An 18,159-nucleotide genomic window follows, 5' to 3' on the forward strand; every position below is an offset into this window, starting at 1 on the left:
CCTGCTGCCACTGGGTTGCGGCTGTTGTGGACATGGTGCCGGCACAATCCCATCTTTATCCACCTCACAATGCTCCCACCCCTCCCAGGTGATCCTGGGGAAGAGGGGGACTGGATGCAAGCTCCATGTCAGGACACAGGGTGGGAGGATGGGAGGCCTGGCTGCAAGGAGGGGTGTGGGATGGCCAGGCTGCTCCCTCCCGGTCCTGCTGCTGCCTCCCGCTGCTCCAGAAGGATGCAGCGTTTTATCATCATCCTGTGAGGCTGACAGGCACCAGAATTAATGAGTTCCTCATCAGCACTCCTTCATCTAGCTCCCTCCCTCGGGGTTACACACCCACAGCCCCCAGGCAGCATGGAGGGAATGGAGGTGAGGGTTGTTTGCAGGGGTGAGTGTGCAGGACACGTGCACAGGTAAACAAACACACCTGTGTGCCTGGCCAAGGCTGGAGGGGGTCAAGCTGCCCAGCCAGGTGGATGAGGGGTCCCTGGGATGCCCTGATCCACGGGGACATGGAGACCCTGCCCTGGCAGAGGGGCACGGGGACCCAAGTCTGGGCATGGCTGGCCTCCACACATCCCTCATCAAGCATCTGCTATTAATTACTGACACCAGCAAGAAACACTTGCCCTCAGCGTATATTTCAAATGCAGGAGCTTCACTGACTGCAGGATCGACCCCATGGAAACCAAGGAGCTGTGGGGAAGCAGCAGGTCAGGGGGACACTGCACCAAATGCCAGTGAGCAGCCGTTGTGTCCTGTGGCAGCAGAGGCTTGTGTGGCTTTGCTGTCCCCTGGGCTGTCCCTCTGGCTGTCACCACACAGCAGAGCATGTGAGGGAAAAGATGTTCCTGTCCTCTCGGAGCTGGCCTTTTTGGAACATTGACATCCTGAAAGGATTGGCCATCCCAGGGGTGGTTTATTTGGCAGCTGTGCCGGCGCAAAGGCTGTGAAACTGCAAACCCTCGGCGTGCCTACTTGAATTGCTGTCAAACCACATCTTCCTGCCTGTACCCTGAGGTGCCAGCTGGGATTTCAGCACACAGGATGGCAGCCTGAGCGTTATCTGACCTGCAGGACTCATCCTGTGCAAGCCCAAGCCTGCACTGAATTTACGTCTGTAGATATTGCACCCATTTTTGTGAGCCCTGCAGAGACCGTGATATGATAAGTATTTTGATTGTAAATAAATTACATTTGTGGGTTGTGATGACTTGAAGTGGAAGGAGGAAGGGAGGGAGGCAAGTTGGGAGGATGAGAAGGGAACTATATAGCCATGATGCTCACCTTGACCCTGCCATCCTATCACCTGTCCTCTGCCTCAGAAAACCTGGAAAAGGCCCCTGGAAGCTGTGTTGGGCAGCTGACAGCCACGGGGGATCCTGAGACACCGGCACAGCTCAGAAGTGTGAACACTGGTCTGAAAGCCTACACAGGTGTGGTGTTTGCGAGTAGCAGAGCTCCATCTAGCATTGGTGAAAACTGATGCTTCTCCAAAGCCTAATTCACAGCTGCTTTGTTAAGCCTTGGAGCTGTTCTGTCTGTCAGCAGCCTCAAACGACCGGAAACCCAGAGTTTTTTATAGAGTTTTTTATAGTCTGAGCTTCTGTTCTGCAGAATCTCCTCGGCATTGAGCCCGCCCTGCACCCACGGCAGGACACAGCCCCACACAAACCTCCCCTTTCCCAGGCAGTATCACTCCTTTACCAATACTATTTTTTTTTCCCTATCAACACTGCATTTTTAACCCATGTAAACTTTTTTTTAATCTACAATCCATTGTGGCTAAACACTCCATGGTTGAGCTTCATCATAGAAAAATAATTTGCCCTTTTTCTCAGGGCTGCAAAACTTTTCCAAGAAGCAGAAATGCTTACCAGACAGGGCACAGGTGGAGGAGAGAAAGGAGGGCAGGATGTAGGGCCACCCTGGTTTTGCAGGCAGATCAACCCCAGATTCAGCCAAAGCCACTTCACCCATCTGGGATTTGTTGTCTCTGTCCACAGAGCAGCAATTGTACAAAAGCTGCTGTCGGAGTGTTCTGATGAATCACTCGCAAACACCTAGAGAGCCTGAACCACCCAGGACTCCACTGCTCTTCAGGCTTTTTAAAATGTCTTTGAAAAATCACAAGAATACTGAATGTCAGCCACTAAAATCTCTGATTTAGGATGATGACTTCAGCACCATGTGCTGCCTTCAGAGCCTGGCAGGGCTGCAGGATGTGTTGCCTGGTCGTTCTGAGGACAGAAATCAATGCCCCAGGCAATAGAGGTGTCTCCTGAAAAGTGTTTCACTGCTTCCTCAGGGAAGTGCCGCTGGAAGAGACTCAGCCTGCAGTTGTCAGTGCAAGCACTAAATGGTAGGGGCACTGCTCCAGGACAGCCCCTCAATAACGAGTGGAACTCTCCCCAGACCTTAACCCAAAATCCCAGGCCTTGAGCCAAACCTCAGGCCTTGACTCAAACCCCCGGCCTTTCTGCTTTTTGTGGTGACAGAACACCAGGATGCACTGCTGGGAGCAAGGCAGAAAGCAGCAGCTCTTGCAGACGTGTTTTTCTGAAGCTGGAGACGAGGTTACTCTTTTTATTGAACAAACAGCATCTGCAAACTGTTAGTCCTTTGAACAGAGCCAGACAGCTCCGAGAAAGGGAACAAAGAGCTGGTGAAGTGCTCTGGTTCTCAGCTCGAGGGCCACCACCACTTCAGAAGCACTTGATAACACTTTGCTTCCTGAGCTCAGAAGCGTGAGCAAAACCCAGCATGGAGCCAACTGCCAGGGTGGAGAGGCTGCTCGCAGAGACTGAGCACGAGGCCTCCGTGGGCACAGCCAGGGGCAGATCCGGGCACAGGCACTGGAGCTGGATGATGACCCACGGGATCTATCATATGGTGAGGTCTGGTGGCAAATGTCCCTGCACACCCCGAGGGAAGGGCTGCCTTGCTGGCTCAGCCAGGAGTCCTGGAGGGATCAGGGGGTCACTGAGGGGCTCTGGGGATGTGAGGCTTGGCAGGGCTGCAGGAATCCCTGCTTCCTTTGTTGTGCTGGAGGATTGTTCTCTGGAAGCATGTGGTCATCACCAGTTAAACAGAGCTGGAAATAAACATCAGGAAGTTTCCACAAGTACATCTGAGGGGTTCTTGAAGCACAGCCGCAGCAAGGAATGATGAGATAGTGTCTACACCCCAGTCCTTGTGAGGCACTGACCCTTCTCTCTGGGCTCCAATCATTATCTCCCTCTTCTGAACTCTAAATGACGTGCAGTGACTTTTTATCAAGGGAGTGCTCAGTGAGGATCCCTGAAAGTGTTTCCTGGAGGTTCAAGCTTCGTGATATATGAAGAAGGCTGGGCCTGTGAGTACGGTTTTTCCCCTGACCCGTGTGGTCCCCGGTGTGTCCCTGTGGCCTGGAGGAGCTGGGGACCGTTCCTGGGCCTTCCCACCGCCTGCTCGGGCCGCTGCTCCCGGGGGATTCGTTTCCTTGCGGGGCTCTGCGGGGCTGGAGCCGCGCGGCCTCACAGCGGCAGTCCCGGGGCGGCTCCGGCAGCGACCAAACGGCCCGGCCGGTACTCGGGGTGCGTTTCTGCGGGCACCGGCAGCCTCCACTCCCCTCCCTCCGTGCTGCTCCCCAGGTACGCCTCCGGGATGTACCGGCAAGGCGGGACAAGACCCCCGCCCTGCCCCGGTCCCGAACTCCGGACCGGCCCCGGCCGGGCCCCAACTCCGGGTCCCGAGCCGGAGCCCCTCAGCCGGCCCCGGCCCCGCCCCCGCGCGCCGCAGCCAATCAGCGGCCGCCGCCGCATCCGGGGCCCGCGCCCCCTGCCGCTCGCTCTCGGCCATGGCGGAGGTGAGCGCGGAGCCGCCGCCGGGGTCGCGCCGGGCCCGGGGCCGCTCCCGGCCGGGCGGGGACACCGGGACCCCCGAGCCGCGGCTGCCCGGGGCCTCCCGGGGCCGGCGTCCTGCGGCAGCGGGGTGATGGGCCGCTGCGGGCCACCGGGGCGGGGGCTCTCGGGCCGAGGGACGCCGAGGCCCTGGGCGGGCTGGGGCCGAGGGGCGGGGGCGGGCCGGGGCCGAGGGGCGCCGGGGCCGGGCAGGGAGCGCCGGCGGGGGCGGGCAGGGGAAGGGGCTCCTGGGCGGGAGAGCCGGGGCGGGCGGCGCCGGCGCGGGGACCCCGCGGCCTGACCCGCGGCAGAGGGGCCCGGAGAGCGGCGTGAAGGGGCTGCGGGCCGGGGGCTTCGGGACCGCGGGGGGAGAGGGCCGGGGGCAGAGCGGACTGGGAGCCCCGGGGCTGCGGCCCAGCAGAGCCCGACGGCGGTGTGGGGTCACTGGAGCCGGGGTCAGGGGTCTGGAGCTGTTGGAAGGGGCTTGCAGAGGCTCTCAGGTGAGAGGCGGCCTGAGCAGTGGGGGAGCACGGAGGTCAGGATCCTGGGAATGGCAGAGGGCTGGGGAACATGTCAGGAATGGTTGGTTTGGATGGCCAGGATGGTTCTCACCAGCTTGCCTAGAGGTCAGAAGGCAGGGGGGCCAGCTGGGGACTCCTCACTGCCTCCCCAGTTGCCATGTCATATTTGCCTTGGTGTCTTGTGCTGAAACATTTCTGCCATCACTCCACTGCACTTTGAGCTGGTGATGCCATTGCCCATTGAGTCTTACCATGTCCCTCAAATATCCTTGACTTGTTGTAGTGGTTGTTGTGACACATAGACACTTCATTTCTTTGGCGTGACCCTCATGGTGACCACAGCATGGAACAAGGGTGCTGGGAAGACTTCATGGTACTCTGTGGCAGGATCTCGGATCCCCACCGGCTGTGACAGCGTCTCATCCCAGGGCAGGGCTTCTCTTCCAGGGTATTTCAGGGTTCTACATGAGGAAGGTGCTGCCTGGCCTGTTTGCCCATCCACTATGCTTTGGCTTTTGGTGGAGCACCAAGGCTGTTGCATTCACTTGTGCCAAAGTGTTATTTGGGCATGTTGTTGAGCCAGAGCACCTGCACGGCTGTGGTTCAGAGAAGTCTGTCCAGGGGACATCCAGGAACTGTCATTGTCTCTTGGATGAGGTTTGGCTGTGGAGCATCTCTGCTGTGACACTGCACAGGTGTGTGATGGGGCCCTGATCTTTCTGAGCAGTGCAGAAGGTGGTCTGTGTGTTGTGTCATCTGTTCATTCTTTGGTCTTTCAGAGACATAACTTGCAGGACAAATCTGTTTCCATCCCTGCTGCTTCCCTCTGACTGCAGCTGGAGTTTGTAGAAAATGGCCCCATGGCCAAGGAGTGTGGACCAGGCACAGGAAGGAGGAACACTTCTTGCTGAATCTGAAATAAGTGTTAGACTGGCTGAGGAAACTATGTTAGCTATTGAAGGGTAACACTGGAAAGGGAAATTTCCTTTTTTTCATCATTTTTTTTGCAAGAGTGGTTTCAGTCTGGAAGGTTTTCTCAGGGTAGACACAATTGGCCTCACACTGGGAAATTACTTTGTCAGGGCAGAAAGCTCAGACTCTGCCTGTGTTTCCTAAATGATGGCTGAACTTCCTTCCATGTTCTCAGAACCTTGAGTCCACACCTAAGGAGGGAGTGCAGGAGTCACCCAGAAATACAAACATGAGAGTGAGTAGTTGACCAACCTCAGTGTAACTTCTGAGAGGAAAGTTACTCTTATGCCTGAGCAGCAGAAGCTGGCAGGAGGAAAGTGGTGCTGGGGATGGTAAAGTGAGATTAAAATAATCTCCCTTTTTGCCCCCCCAAGATTAAATATCACATGGGCACAGGAGCCAGTTTCCAGCATCACAGTGCACTGTGAGAATAACTGGAGTTTCCTGTTGTGACCTTTGATGGTGATGGAATCCCTCACCAGCAGCAAGAGCAGTGACACCCTGGCCCAGAACTGTTCTCTGTTTGTGGTGCATGCCATGCTCTTGCATTTCTGCCTCCTGTGTGATGTTTGGATTTGTGGTGTCAGGCTGCACTTACCTCACCTTCAGACCAAGTAACCCCACATCCTGTGGCACTGGTAATCAGGGCAATCAGGAATATTCTGTCATCAGTTGAATTTTTAAGCCAGTCCTGCCTTTCTCTTCTATTCCTTTGCCTCTTGTTTCTGTGGTCCTCTGGGTTTGAGAATAATCTGAGGGACTGTTCCATTCCACTCATGTTTAAATTTGGGCATGGAGTGGGCCATTTGCTTTGTCTGTCACTTGTTCCTTGTTTCCTTAGCCCCAGCACATCATGGTTATTCCATGGTGACTCCAGCATTCCCACTTGCTCTGGTGCTCCACAAAACTCTTGAGTAGTTATGGAATTGTCATGCTATTGTAGTGGCCTCCTCCTACTTTCAGCACTTGGTTATTAATAGGAGATCTCATTGTTCCTGAAGTATTCTTGACACCTTTTCAAGCCAGCCCATCCATGCCAACAGCTTCAGTCTTTGTTTTCAGAGGCCTTATTGATCCCCAGGCAAGGAGGTGCCATTGATCTACAGATCATTGCCTGAGCAAAGTGAGTTTTGCAGATTGTCCAAGACCTGGAGGGAATAAGGTTAGACCACACCCTTTCCATGAAACCACTCTTGTTTGCTTGGAAGAATTTATCCAGGAGGGTTTTGTACTTGGTCACATTCCAGCAAAGCCCAACAAAGGCACATTGACACTTTGCCGACTTACAGAGCCATTTCCTGGTATGGTCATCCTCAAAATGGAGTCTGTCCCCTTCTCCTTTCATCATCCCATAACTTCTCCCATCTCTTTTTGTGTGCATGGTTGCAGGGCTCTGTCTGGAGCCAGGGTGGTCTCTGGGGGGGGTTATCTTGGGGGATGGTGGACTGGAGGCATCTTCTTGGTTATTATGGAATTTCCAGTCTGTATGTTGATAGCTGAAGGAATTTATTCAGAACCCACAGTCTGTGGTGGCTTTTTTTGGTGAATACTTTGCTTTGTTGTTAGAGGATAGATTTTAAAGTGAAGCTATACTGTGTTTTCTTAAATAAATTGTAAGGGGCTAAATGGAAGGCTGTAAATGCCCTGGCTCCAACTGAGGAAGTGAGGAGTGATGGTGCACAGCCGAGATTGTTGATGGCTCAGTATCCTACAGAGATGTCACTGGGGACTGGGGGACTGACTCTGGGATTTTCTTTTGTGATCAGTTGCTGTCAGTCACCCAAAAGCTTTGCTTGTTTACCTGTTTGCTCCCCACCTAGACCGAACCTGATGAACAGCACTTCCATGCACAGCAGCCTGAGGAGCAGCAGATGTTCTGTCTGGGTTGTTTTCCTCAGCCCATGCTGCTGCCTGAACTTGTGACCGAGCACCAAATGCCACCCTGCAGGTGTCTGTGCTCGGGCTCTGCCTGGCTCAGCCTCTCCCACCTCCCCTGAGCCACTCCTGGTTCTGCCAGACTCCTTCCCTGCCTGCTCAGCTGTTTCTTTGCTCATGCCCCTGAGCTCCTGGGTGCAGTGAGGCATCAGGGAGAAAACAGGGTGTTGTGGCTGGCTGCTCTCTGAAGGGTCAGTCCCTAAAAATGCTGTGCTCAGACACAATGTGTGGGTTTAGAACAGCTGAGGGTCCAGGTCCTTCTTTTAAATGAAGATGTAAACCACAAAGATCTGAGGTCTCAGCCTGGTGGGGGGATAAGTAGAGAGTGCAGTGCTGGAGGTAAAATAGATGGAATAGAAACACATGGATTGAGAGCAAGGTGAGGAGGCTAGGAACAACTGTTCAGTACACCCCATTTTGAACAGTACAGTTCCTGACACTGCCCTGTAGGGGTTCAGGTAACTTTTGCTTTGAACTTAAATGAATTGTATTTGCTGGTGGGGTAAAGTGGGGTGGAAGGGTGTTGTGTTTTTAAGGAGAGCTGTCTCAGCCATGTTTTTCTCTTTTCCTCAAGGCCTCTGTTGGCCGGCAGAGCCCGAGGGTGGTCGCATACCCAGCCCGTGGCCTATGTCCTGGAGAGCCCGCCCTTCAGAGCGCAGCAGGTACCTCAGGGTTCACACTCCTGTTTGGCAGTCTGGTTTCCAGAGGAAACAAAGTTACTGTGATCACTGCCCATCTCCTTGCAACATCTCCCAGCCTGTTGGTTCATTCCCATGCTGTTTGACAGAGGAAAGGCTTAAAGATGTCAGAGCTCCTGCAGGTGTCCATTTGCCCATTCTTGAGTAAGGGGTGATTACCTAAAAACACCCCCAGGTGAAGGAAGGGCTGCAGTGTGTGCACACATGTTGTGACACCAGTGAATCCAGTGAGGAGCCAGATACTCAGAAAACCTTCAGATTCAGCTTCCAGTCAGTTGTGGGACTCGAATGTGCATAGAACTAGGTTTTGTGCTGATGAAGTGACTGCTGGCAGTTGTGATCTCTGTTCCCCTCTGTTCTGCCTAATCTCTTCCTCTGGCTTATCATCAAGAAGGGGTCATCCCTGGCTTTGTTGCATCTCAAGATTTGGTCCATGGTGGTGCTAGTGTCCAACTTCTTCTGATCCCTGCAGTTGTGTCAATGGGCTCAGCTGATCATCGACTGAACCTGGCTGAGATCCTTTCCCAGAACTACGGTGTGAGGGAAGAAAGGGAGGAAGATGATACTCAGGAGAAACAGAAATCTTTAGAAGAGCTGGAGAAGAGTTTCAGTGCCTCTCAGGTAAAGGCAGGAGGGGAGGGGAAAGGAAATTACCTGGTGGATTTGCTTATTTGCTGTGTGAAGCCCTGACTTCAGCTGTGAGTGGTCCCACAGAGAACTCAGAGGAACACAGACTGTTCTTGGTGACAAGGAGAGTCTCTTCAGGCCAGGCACAAGACTGGTACTGGGATTTGCTCCTCCCCTTCCTCTGCTTAAATACAGTTGTGCTGTCTGGCATCTTTCACCTGTTTGAAATCTAGAATAAAAGATAAATGTATTTTAAAAATGCCTTAGACTATCTTGCTTTGGGGTGAAAATTCCTGGCTTTTCCCTACCTTTGAGAGGGACAGGTTACAGCGGGTCCCAATCTGAGGCTGTTCAGAACTCCCAGAGTAGCAGAGTTGCCCTGACTGCCTCTGCCTGGTGTGGTGCTCTTGTGGTTGTTCTCTTCCTGATGCAGCTTTGTCCTCCTCTTGCTCAGAGTAGTGAAATGCCATTTGAGGAGCTGCTCGCACTGTATGGCTATGAGGCATCTGATCCCATCTCGGAGCAGGACAGCGAGAGCAATGACATCACTCCCAACCTCCCTGATATGACTCTGGATAAGGTGAGAGCAGCTCTCTGCCTGGATGTCTGCACAGGTTGTTGAGGTTACCCCCCATTTCAGAGGGGTTGGAAGGGGCCTGCATGGTTCTGGTGTCCCAGTGAGGAACACAAGGTGCAGAGACATGAATGTAAAGTGTTTAGAGAAGAAGGGATATCTGTTTCAAAATGTAAAAACTCTGTATGGAACTTCAATTACAAGTATTTGCACATGGATGTGGGTGTGTGAAAAGCCAGGGAAAGTTTGTATTTTCCCAGATGAAGCCGTGGCTCCTCCTGTTCTAGCTAAAGTCTGTAGAAAGTGGGGTTTTAGGGGGTTGGGATTTTTTTTCTTGTTCTATCAGGATCTTTGAGATATTTGCTGTGAGAGGAGCTCAACAGAAAGAGATGCTTGCTCATACTTCCATAGGAAGCTACTCATGACACTTGTTAAAGTGCTTCTAGGGAAAATAGTCTGGGTGTAGTGGGAGTGTGAGAGAGAATCAGTCTTTGGACAAGCTGTGGGAGGGTGAGGAGATCTGTGGATGTGGCCACTGTTGGCCAAAAATGCTTTTACTCTAGGCCTCACTCCCCCTCATATATTTTTTTTTAATTTAAAAATATTTTTCACTTTCTTGTTGTTGTTGTTAAAAGGAACAAATAGCGAAGGATTTGCTTTCAGGGGAAGAAGAGGAGGAGACACAATCTTCAGCTGACGATCTGACTCCATCCGTCACGTCCCACGATGCATCGGACTTATTCCCAAACCAGCCTGGCTGTATGTGTCACTAGTTCCTAAGTAGCTGCTGTTCACTTTTACATATGATGTGCAGGGGAGGGTGAGAATGGTTCTCTTAATTTTGTCAGTCTCCTGACATCAGATTTTCCACTTTTCCTCCTGGGGACTGTCTGCATGGCAGAGGCGTTACCGGGCTTTGGGTAGGACAGGACAGAGCGTTGATGAGCAGTGGGATGAGGGGAGAATTGTCTTGAGCTGTAACTCAAAATACTGAGAGAGTGGGAATTGTTTTGCTGCCTGCTGTAATTGCAGTCTGAAAGATCAGTACCTCATCTGACGTCTCTATAAGTGAATAAATTCAGTAGTAGTAGTGGAGTGATGTATTGTGGCAGTTCCTAAATATTGGAATATGTGGGAAGCCAAAGCACGTGACAGGGACTCAGCATGAGGTGATGTTATTCATGACAGGGACTCAGCATGAAGTTGATGTTATTTCTTCTGCTGTCTTGAAATATTAAGGAGTCTGAGCTCCCCAGGTTGGCCATCCATGTGGCAAGTGTGCAAATTCTTTTACTTAAAGTGAGAAAATTAAAATACAGGTAAGTTGTTACTGTAGACCATGCTGAAAAGGACTTTAGGACAGAAAATGAAGGGAAGGAGTGGGAACATAAAGGAATAGAATAAAAAATTCGTAACTACAGATCTTTTCCTTTCCCACAAAGCAAACAACTTCCTTGCTGATGAAGACAAAGAGCCATGTTCATCTCCATGTGCTTCCTCCATGGCTGAGGACTCAGAGGTGGATTCCATCCCATCCAACGAGTGTAAGAAGGTAAATGACCTGAGTGCATTGGGAAGGGGGGCTCCTGAGTTTCAAAAATGCATGACACCAAAGCACTATGTTATTTCCCCACTTGGCTTCTTGATGCCTTGCATTTTGTGGGCAGCAGTGGCAGATGTGGGTTACAAGAGAGGTTTTTAATACAATCTCAAAATCATCTTCTGCTTCAGATAAGGGAAGTCTGTTGTGCCTTGGTAAATTAAATCTGCAGCCTGTGGCCCTATAAAGGTGAAATGCTGTGCAGTATTCCCAGCAGGATTTACTGAGGGGGAACCATCTTTCTAAAAAGAGGAGCAGACTTCCAAATTCATTCTGGCTGTGAAGGTTGCAGGAGAACCTCTGCATTGTTTTATTTCCAACCTTAGCTGCTTGCCATAGATCTTTTACATTAAAACTATGTAAATGCTGAAGGTCCCCACAGTATCATCTGGTTGGTAGTAAATCTTCTTAGTTACCCTATAAAATACTCAGGGTTCACTAGAAATAATAGTGACAGAGGGGGCTACCAGTAAATAAATCAGCCTTGTAGTGGTGTAGTCCCTAAATCATGAAGTACAGCCTGCGTGGAGTATTTCCCATTTCAATTTTCTCACCTCTCTGTTGTGGGATTTCAGGAGATCATGGTTGGACCTCAGTACCAGGCCACTGTTCCCATCCTCCGCTTAAACAGGCACAGGCAAAAAGGTAAGGCAGCCTCTTCCTTGTGCCTAGTTTGGGTGTAGGGCTGCTGGCAGGGGCATTTGATGGGCTCTGGATCACCAGTCCTGCTCTGTATCTGCCAGCTTGGCAATTTTCAGTGCTGACATTCAGATTTATTGGCTGAAACAAGGCCCAGTTAATAGGGCTGGGAACACAGGTACAGAATTGGTGAAGCTCATTGAGAACTGGGTTGGTGTTACAGGTTTGCAGGAGGGGGTCTCAGCTGTAGCCAAAGAGAAGGAACACACATCTGGAGATGTTCTGATTTATTCCCTCTGACATCTTCCTTAAGTAGTGAGTTAGTGTCATTCAGTGCTCCCTGGATCTGTTTCTGATTTTGGGATGTCTGCAGAGTAGACAGAGGTGCCTTGATTTGCAGATTGTGTCCAATAATGAGTGTAGTATGAGTGCCAGCTTGTTGAGCTTCTGGACAAGAAAACTAAAACGGTCTTTATTTGCCAGGATTAATTAATCAAAACAGCAATCTTTGAGAACATGATAACAAAAACTTTGTCAGCCAACCTTTCTGAAACAATGGAAGCAAGCTGAGCCCATGCCAAAGACCCTTAAAGAGATATAAAGAGCTTATCTACCTCCAAGATCAGTAGGGAAAATGCAGATGTTTTCCATCTCTAGTGCTGAGTTGGAGTACCAAGCAAAGATTTCCTCCCTCCTCTGTCTCCCCCATGCATGTCCGTGCAGACCACTTCTCAAAAAGCAGCAGAATTCTCTGTTTGATTATCTTATTTCAGTGCTTTTTCTGTTAGCCTATGAGAATGAAGATCAGCTGCTTTGGGACCCAAACATCCTCCCTGAGAGGGAGGTGGAAGAGTTCCTGTACCGCGCTGTGAAGCGGCAGTGGGATGAGCTGTCCGGCAGCAGCCTGCCAGAGGGAGAGGTGGTCAAGGACAACGAGCAGGTGAGCTCAGGGCCTCCTGCAGCCCACACAGACCCAGGTGGTGCTGGTACAACAGTGCCATGTTCCCTGCTGAGGTCAGAACGAGGTCAGACTCCAGTGATCCTCATGGATAAGTGAGGGTGTGTGCCCAGCTGCGGTCTGGGGAGGTTGGTTACCCTCCCATGGGGAAGACTGGAAAAGTCAGCAGATCATTTCAGAGCAGCTGTGTTTACTTCAAGCTAGCCAGGTTAGATTGTGGTGGAGCTGCATCTGTCGAGTCCCAGGGTTTGTAATCCAGTCTCTTAAAAAGTGTGGTAGTCTCTGCTGATGGCCAAGCTGGGCTTAGCAGCAAGGTGGCTCCTGGGAAATAGAAGTTTTACGAGACAAATGTGAATCGTGAGCGGGCTGGTTTGTGGTGTGTTGCTCAGGTACGTGCTGTGAGTGATTTCCTTGTTTCCCAGGCTTTGTATGAGCTGGTGAAATGCAACTTCAATGCAGAGGAGGCACTGCGGAGGTTACGGTTCAACGTGAAGGTTATCAGAGGTGAGGACTCCCTTCATTTGGGTTCATCAAGGCATGTACAGCTCTTTCTAGATTCTGCACATCTCCTCCATCTCTTTCTCTCTGCTACAGATGAGCTTTGTGCCTGGAGCGAGGAAGAATGTAGAAATTTTGAGCATGGCTTTAGGGTCCATGGGAAAAACTTTCACCTTATCCAAGCAAACAAGGTAAGGCTGTTCCCCCCAGGTCAGGAGCAGGGGAAGGAGGCAGGTGCTTGGGCACCAGAGGTGTGCTTTGGGCCTCGGCTGACACAGGGAGTTCAGGATGGCCGAGTTCCAATCCCAGGCTTTGTGTTGACTCATGCCAGCAGGTGATGGGCTGTTCACTGCCCTGCTCTGCCTTATTTTCCAGGTGGGAGAAGTCACAAACACCACTGACCTGCATGAGTGATGTCAGTTAATTACTGATTAGCCCTTTCTGGAGTCTCAAAAGTTCTTTCCAAACTCTCAGCCCTTGCAGTACTTCTGTGAATGAGTGAGTTGAGCATGTGGATGTTTCGTAAAGTCCCCTGGGGTCCTCTAGAATGGCAGATGCTGTTGTAGGGAGAGCTGGGCCCCGGGACATGCTGCTGTGCTGGGAGTTGGCAGAACCAGAGAGTCCAGTTCTACCACTGGTTAATTATAGGCATGTTGACGCTGGCCAGTGACAATGGATGCAGGTTTGCTCTTTCTGCTAAGTGTGCTGCTGCTGGAAGCGCAGGAAAGTCCTGCACGAGTGTGTGTGGCCCACACGGGTCTGTGACAACAGCTGTGTGCTGTGGGGAGTTCTTTCTCTGGCCACCTCGGAAACCTCAGTACGTGCTTCTGTTCTGCAGCAATGTGTCCATAGCAATGTAAATCACTGTAATGCACTTTTAATTCTCTGTGCTGGTTAAATGGGAAAATAGCTCCTTGCTCCAAGAGATGCACCTGGATGGGGGTGGGATGTCCTGACTGGGGTGTTTCTCCTCAGGTCCGCACCCGGTCGGTGGGCGAGTGCGTGGAGTATTACTACATGTGGAAAAAATCAGAGCGCTATGACTACTTCACTCAGCAGACTCGTCTAGGAAGGAAGAAGTACGTCCTCCACCCTGGAGCCACGTGCGTGGAATATTCTCACACTAAAATTAGTAATATTAACCTCCCAGTGAAGATTCCTGCTGCAAAGCACCTCCGCTTAACAGACTGCGCTTTCTTCTCCAGAAGGTTTCTCGGGTGGGAGGATGGAGGGATGCACGGGGTGTTCTCAGAGCACAAACACTAAGCTGGTGTGGGGAGGGAAGATAAAAGAACTGTTTGCTTGGATGGGGACTTTCTTGTCCTTTTCTGTGTGCTGGAAGTAGTTTTGTTTCAGACAAATGCATTCACAAACGACTGGGGACAGGGATTCAGAGCTGACTTCGGTGAAAGAACTCAGTTTGATGAGGTTTTGGGAAGGGAGCTTTTTAAATTCAAAAATGCACTTATTTCTGGTGGTTTGGAACCTGAATTAATTTCCCTTTGAGGCAAATTCTTCCCTTTGAAATGTATGCTAATTACAGAAGGTACTTTTCAAAATACACCTTTTCAAAAAGGTTGAAACGGAAATCTCTTAATAGGTCAAAATGAAATATTGAAGCTGAATCAATTAAAAACACCAGATAAAGGCTCAGATTTTTTTTTTTTTTTTTTTTTTTTTTAATTCTGATGCAAGACAGGAAAATACCTGAAATCTTAAATCTTCTCAAGGTGGGAAAATATGTTCTCACCATTTGCTCTTAGCTGGCACACTGAGGACCCACCGCAATCATTCCATGGAGCTGGGTGTTCTCTGGGCATTTGAATATTTATTTCCCTTTGGAATTGGCTGAGGCTCACAAAACTGGGGGCAGAGCTCTTTAGGAAGCTGAAGAGCCCATTTTGGTTTATCATGGGCTTGGCCACACTGTGTTTCCTGAGATCACCTCCTCAGGGCAGAGTCTAAACCAGGCTCTGCAGAGCAAGGAGGGATGGACATTCATTCTAGTGGTGTCTCTACAGTCCCATTGCTTTATTTGTTGATGGGTTTTAATCCCAGTCACCTTTTCTCCTGCCTGCATCTTTCTGCCTAGCAGGTGGTGGCAAGGCTCTCTCTCTTTCCCCACAGGGATTTCACTGACAATGACCTGGATGGGGTTGAAGTGGAAAACACGAGTCGTTCTCGGAGCTCCCCACCAATTCCTTCTGCAGCTGGCTGCCTGGATGCTCACTTTGGTCAAGATCAGATACCAATTGAGAGCACAGGTAATTCCTTTTTGTCTGTCTGCCGTGGGGTTTTGGTTTCAGCAGAAGAGTCTCTGCATTGACCGGGGGTGACTATAAAACAGTTGTTCCTGTGTTGGGCTTGGAGGGGTGGCCTAGATCATTCCCAAAACAAAAGGATTATTCACTGGGCACCTGAGTGAGGTGCTTCCAAAGCACTGACGCAGGCAGCTCCTCCAGAGGCTGGGTTAAGGCCCCCAAAGTCATGTGCAAGCTGCTTTCACACTGAGCTGGCTGTGAGAAGATCTGCAGGGAGCCCAACATGGGTTCATTCCCACACTGTCCTACCACAGATGAAGGCTTTGTGTGGGCAGCTCCCAGGGGTTGTTGGCACGAGGGGATAGGATTTAGGGTTTGGCTTATCTTGCAGTGTGTCTGTGAGGTTTCCTTTAATTTCCATAGAAACACTGATGGCCTCCCATCTGCTGTCGGCATCTTGCCTTCCCTCGGTACACGCTGGCGGGGAGATCTCGGTTGCTGTAATAAAGCAACACTTGTGCCATCAAACAATTACTGCTGGGATTAGGTGGGACTGCCCTGGGTGTTTGGGCGTTGTGAACTCACTGTGGCTTTCTCTCCCTTGCTGTGTCCCCTTCTCTCTTCCCCCCCTGGCTGTGCCCACCTGAGCAGAGCCCCTGAGTGTGGAGAGCACGGCCTGCAGCCTGGGCAGCATCAGCGAGTCGGGGCAGGGCTACGAGTGCAGCACCCCCTCAGAGACAAACTGCTCCTTCGACCCCTCAGAGGAGACATCAGCTGTCCCTGTGCCCTGCCCACGCCACACTGGCACCCCCTCTGAGCCGGAGCTCTTTGCTTTGCCGCCCGCAGGACCAGGACTGGCAGAGAAGCAGGAGACGTTGCAGAACTCTGGTGAGACAATAACCATGGACTTCACTCTCCCTGCAGACATTAATGAGGGGTTGCCTTTAATTGCTGGCCCTGTGGATTTGGACAGAGACCCTGAGGCAGTGGTGGCCCCTGCGCAAGTGTCCTTATCGGTCACAGATTTTGGTCTCATTGGCATTGGAGATGTAAATACTTTCCTGACTGCTCATCAGGCTTGCCCAGCACCTGTGGCTCGGTCAGAGCCTCTGTCACAGTGAGAGTCTCCAGTCACAAATTTGTCACAGACCCAGCAAGGACTTTGACCTGACTGAGTGAAATTCTGGAACTTCCACTGTCCTGTAGGGGCAGTTTGGAGCTGTTGGTCGGAATCCGTCTTTCCATCCTCCTTGATCCAAGGCTACAGTGAAACCAAACACCTTTCTGCTCCAGTGTATCCTGATACAATCGTGCAAAGTGGTGGCTGGCTTTCCTGAGTGGGGAGGTCCATCACCCCCCTCCTACGTTGGCCATGTGTCACCCCAGGTGATGCCAGTCCGCTCAGAGAGTCCCTGCCTCGGGACAGGGGACGTGTCCCTTGGCCCCAGCGGGACAGTCTGAGGGCAGAGGTGCTTTGAGAAGAGGGATGTGTTGCCATCATGGTGAGGGTGCAGTCTGGGGGTGCAAGATCTTGGGAGTTTCCTGCAGAGATGGGCACGGTGATGCCAAGGGAGGCTGATGAGTCTTGGCCCTTCTCCCACAGGCAGTGTGTAGGAGCCACTCACCCTGTCCTTTTCCCAGCAGCCATGGGTCATGACAGGCAGGCACCCAACTGCTTCCCCCTCCAGCAGCCATGTATTCCTTCCTCCACCAGCTGCAGGTGGGACGTGGCCTGGCCCAGCCCTTGGGCAGAAGTGTCAGGTCTTGGAAAGGGATCCAGCATCGTGTGTACTCGAGTTCTTCTCACCTTCCCGTGCCATGCTGGGCCAGGGAGAACATGTGTGGGGAGTTACAGGAGTTTCTAGACTCACAGTGATGCTGGCCCAGAGCTGTGGTGCTGCTGCTGGCAGGGGATGACCTGATCTTCACTGAGCCACAATGCAAGAGGGTAAAATGCAGGTGAAAACACCTGCAACTTCCCGGTTTGTTCCAACAATTTGTCAGCAGAGGGAGGAGGTTGCTTAGCTTCCAGGGTGTGAAGCCTGGAATATGAATGCTAGCACAGTCCCAGGCAGGGGAGCACAGCATCCCTGGGCATCCCTGCCCCTCCCTGTGTCACAGAACAGGCTGTTCTGAGAGGAAAGTGTGGCTTTTCTGCCACATTCAGGGAGGTGCGAGGTGCTGTGCAGAGCCATGGGAGCCTGTCCTTGAGTGTGCTGGAATCCAAAGCTGCTTCACTTCCCAGGTGTGTTCCAGGACTGGGATTGGCCACTGGCTCAATGTGTTCTCATTCCCCTTTTTCCATGCAGGAAATGCTCTCCACTCACCTGCTGGGCAAGGCTCTGGTGCAGATAGTCCTTTTTTCCAGCTGTGTTCTTACATTGAGAAGGGGCTTGGGTTGAGGGTTTTTGCTTGCTTTGGTAGAGGCCTTGGAGCTGTGATTGTGCACTTGGCTCTGCTGCCAGTGAATTTGGCAGGTACCTAAACCCACGAGCCTGCATCCTCCTTTTACCTGGCCCTGGGAAATTGTGCTCAGCCCTGCAGCAGGAGCATGGAGACAGCATCAAACAGCTCCATGGGATGTCAGGATTAGACCTGATCTCATCTCCTAAGCCCCAGATCTGGTTTGTGTGCTTTAGCAGGGATTTGCTTCGGTCTCCAGCTCTGTGTTGGGAGGTGCTGAGCCCCAGGCACATGCAGCTGCCTTCACCTGGCATGGCTTTGTCAGCCACATGTGGTGGGCAGGGGCCTCCCCTCCAGCTGCTCCCAGCTGCTGGGAACAGAAAGCAAACACGAGTGCCTGATCCATAGTGGAACTGCCCAGGCTGTGATTCCCCTTTTCTGGAGGTGAGAGGACTCTCCTTGGCTGAAGGGAGAAAAAGAGGCAGGGTGAGAGCACAGGCAGCCCTCCCAGGGAGGGCCAGGCCTTGGCATCTCCTCCATCAGCTGAGAACATTCTTATTTTTCCTGAAACCATTTTTTCTTTTGGTTTATT

At 51.6% G+C, this 18,159-nt stretch overlaps 1 protein-coding gene across 7 annotated transcripts; it reads left to right on the plus strand.

Annotated features, from left to right (window-relative positions):
- The first annotated feature begins 3,812 nt into the window (after positions 1-3,812).
- MIER2 (MIER family member 2) lies at positions 3,813-18,159 on the plus strand. 7 transcript variants are annotated; one of them, XM_058858646.1, is made up of 13 exons: positions 3,813-3,847; positions 7,884-7,971; positions 8,480-8,628; positions 9,089-9,214; positions 9,844-9,967; positions 10,651-10,760; positions 11,384-11,453; positions 12,221-12,387; positions 12,828-12,909; positions 13,000-13,094; positions 13,879-14,111; positions 15,031-15,167; positions 15,816-18,159. In XM_058858646.1, the coding sequence occupies exons 1-13, from the start codon at positions 3,839-3,841 to the stop codon at positions 16,283-16,285; spliced, it is 1,860 nt and encodes a 619-aa protein (XP_058714629.1). In that variant the 5' UTR covers positions 3,813-3,838; the 3' UTR covers positions 16,286-18,159. The 7 variants fall into 7 exon arrangements, with proteins under 7 accessions (XP_058714629.1, XP_058714635.1, XP_058714630.1 ...); XM_058858652.1 differs by having other exon boundaries at positions 13,879-13,982; XM_058858647.1 differs by having other exon boundaries at positions 12,236-12,387.

The sequence above is a fragment of the Poecile atricapillus genome, chromosome 28, assembly GCF_030490865.1.
Source record: "Poecile atricapillus isolate bPoeAtr1 chromosome 28, bPoeAtr1.hap1, whole genome shotgun sequence".
Classification (NCBI taxonomy): Eukaryota; Metazoa; Chordata; class Aves; order Passeriformes; family Paridae; genus Poecile; species Poecile atricapillus.